The following is a 2,205-nucleotide window of genomic DNA, read 5'->3' on the forward strand; positions in this document are numbered from 1 at the left end:
GCAGGCATTGTGAGCACTGGGTGGGGGGGCGTCCTGGGGTGGGGCGAGCATGGAGAGGAAGCTCAGGGTGACTTTGTGGGGTAAGGGCATGGAGGGCAGAGTCAGGGTGACCAGGGGCGTCCCGGTGAGGGTGGGGAGGGCAGACTGGGGGGGGTGGCAGGTGTGTGTATGGCTGTCACTTGCGCAGCATCACACAGTGCGTGCGGAGAGGCACCACGGGGGCCCGCTGGGGAGCAGCCCACCCCCACCTCCACCCGTGGGGGCTCGGGGTTGCGAGTTCTCCCTGGCACGCGTGTGCACTGGAGCCGCAGTGGTTGTTGAGGCCGCAGAGCTGGGCTCTGTGCTGTCTGAGCGCTGAGCTGCTGCTGGAATTCCAGTCACGAGGGCAGGGCAGCCCGACGCCCTCTGGGGACCTGCCCGTCTGGAATGTGGAGACACCACATTCCCCACTTGTGTGAGGTGCCTGCGCAGGCCTGAGAGTGTCCGCGGAGCCCTGCGGGAGGGGCCAGCGGGCTCAGCGCTGCCCGAGATGGGGTCCTGCCCTGCTGGGGCCCAGCGGTGCTGGGGTCTCTCGGTGCTGGGGTCCCACGGTGCTGGGGCCTCTCGGTGCTGGGGTCCCACAGTGCTGGGGCCTCTCAGTGCTGGCCCCCCGTGGTGCTGGGGGCCATGAGGAGGTCTATGGGGTGGGGGTGGGGGCACGCTGTTGAAAACCCTGGGTGCCTGCAGGGAAGCGTGTGGAGGAAACCCCAGGAAGGCTTGTCCTAAGCACCAGCCCCAGGTGGCAGTGCGGGGGGTTGGGGTGCCCACACCCCGGGAAGCTGTGCGGGGGGTCGGGGTGCCCACACCCCAGGAAGCTGTGCAGACGCTGACTTTTCTGCACAACATCCTATTCCCCACGGCGCTGCTGATGCAGGCTGTTCGGGAAGACAGCCCGGGGGTGGCCTCTGTTAGTTTTGTGGCTCACACACGGCGGGGGGGGCGGGGGGCAGGAACCCCAACCTACCCTTGTTCTTGGACCGCCTGCGTCCCCAGGCCTGAGCGGAGGTCCGCCCTGGAGATGAGACCTCTTCAGGCCCCGCGGTTTTACAAGTAGTAAAATCACGAGAGCGTGTTTACGTACTGAAGACGCACCGTAAATGCGTGAAGGGATGGTTTACAGAGAAAATGTTCACATTCCTCGGTCCCTCCATCCACAACCTCCGCCCATTGCACAAGCCTGCGCACGGCCGCCCACGCCCCTGGGGGAAGGCAGCTGGGTGATTTCCTGTCCCCGGAGTCTGTGCCCCCAGAGAGCTTGGGGTCCCTGAGCCAGGGCCAACCTTGGGCACCAAGGCCCCTCCCAGGTGAGTCCCCCCAGGGTGGGGAGGGCAGCCTGGCTGGGCCCCAGCCGCCGTGCACACAGTGGGCCCCGCCGCGCACGAAAGCCTCTAGGGAGTCTCCTGAAGCTGCGTGCCCTACTGCTCCCGCAGGGGCTCACGGGAGGGCGCTCACTCCCTGCAGGGCCGCTCCGGGTGTAACAACCACTCTCATGTTGGTTCTGGCTGCTTCCGTTATCACGTTGTGTGCGAGGGCACAGCCTTTTCCTCCTTTACATCCTCAGGATCCCTTCCTGCCTGTCCTGGTGCTGTGTGTGGGGTGGGGGCGGTGCTCTCTCCCGCTGACCCTCCTCGCGCACCCTGACCTCCCGCTGACCCTCCTTGCGCACCCTGACCTGGGGGGGGGGCACCCGGAGCCTGGCTCAGGGTGGCCGAGGCCCGAGAGGGTTCCTTCCTGGTGACCGGCCTGGAGGCGGGGAGGCGGGACCCTGCAGGGATGTCCGGAGGCGGGTCAGGGCCGAGGGGACGTTGGCCACAGGGACAGGGCCTCCCGGGCGCTGCCTGAGGCTCTACGTGCCCAGCGTCCCCAGGAGGCCACGTTCCCTGGCGCCAGGCCGGCAGCTTGCGGAGCCCCAGCCGGCACCATAGCTACTGATTCCACGTCAGACGTGGCCCCGGGCTGGGCCTCTCCAGCCCACCTGAGCCCCGGCTCGGCGGCCCCGTGGTCCCCGGAGGTGGGCAGAGGCGGGGACCCCAGGGTCCCCAGCAGAGACGACGGAGCTGTGTCCACAGGTGCTGGGTGTCACGGAGCAGCTGGACGCAGGCGTGCGGTACCTGGACCTGCGGGTGGCGCACGTGCTGGGGGGCTCGGAGAAGAACCTGCACTTCG

General features: G+C 68.0%; 1 protein-coding gene across 1 annotated transcript in view; it reads left to right on the top strand.

Annotated features, from left to right (window-relative positions):
- The window catches only part of PLCXD1 (phosphatidylinositol specific phospholipase C X domain containing 1), a 17,674-nt gene that overhangs the window by 4,489 nt on the left and 10,980 nt on the right, over positions 1-2,205 (top strand). The window contains exon 4 of the mRNA XM_077754708.1: positions 2,109-2,204. Within this exon, the coding sequence (XP_077610834.1) occupies positions 2,109-2,204 (96 nt within the window). The remainder of the gene's footprint in view (positions 1-2,108; position 2,205) is intronic.

This window comes from Crocuta crocuta, unplaced genomic scaffold (assembly GCF_008692635.1).
Source record: "Crocuta crocuta isolate KB4526 unplaced genomic scaffold, BGI_CrCroc_1.0 scaffold221, whole genome shotgun sequence".
NCBI classification, from domain to species: domain Eukaryota; kingdom Metazoa; phylum Chordata; class Mammalia; order Carnivora; family Hyaenidae; genus Crocuta; species Crocuta crocuta.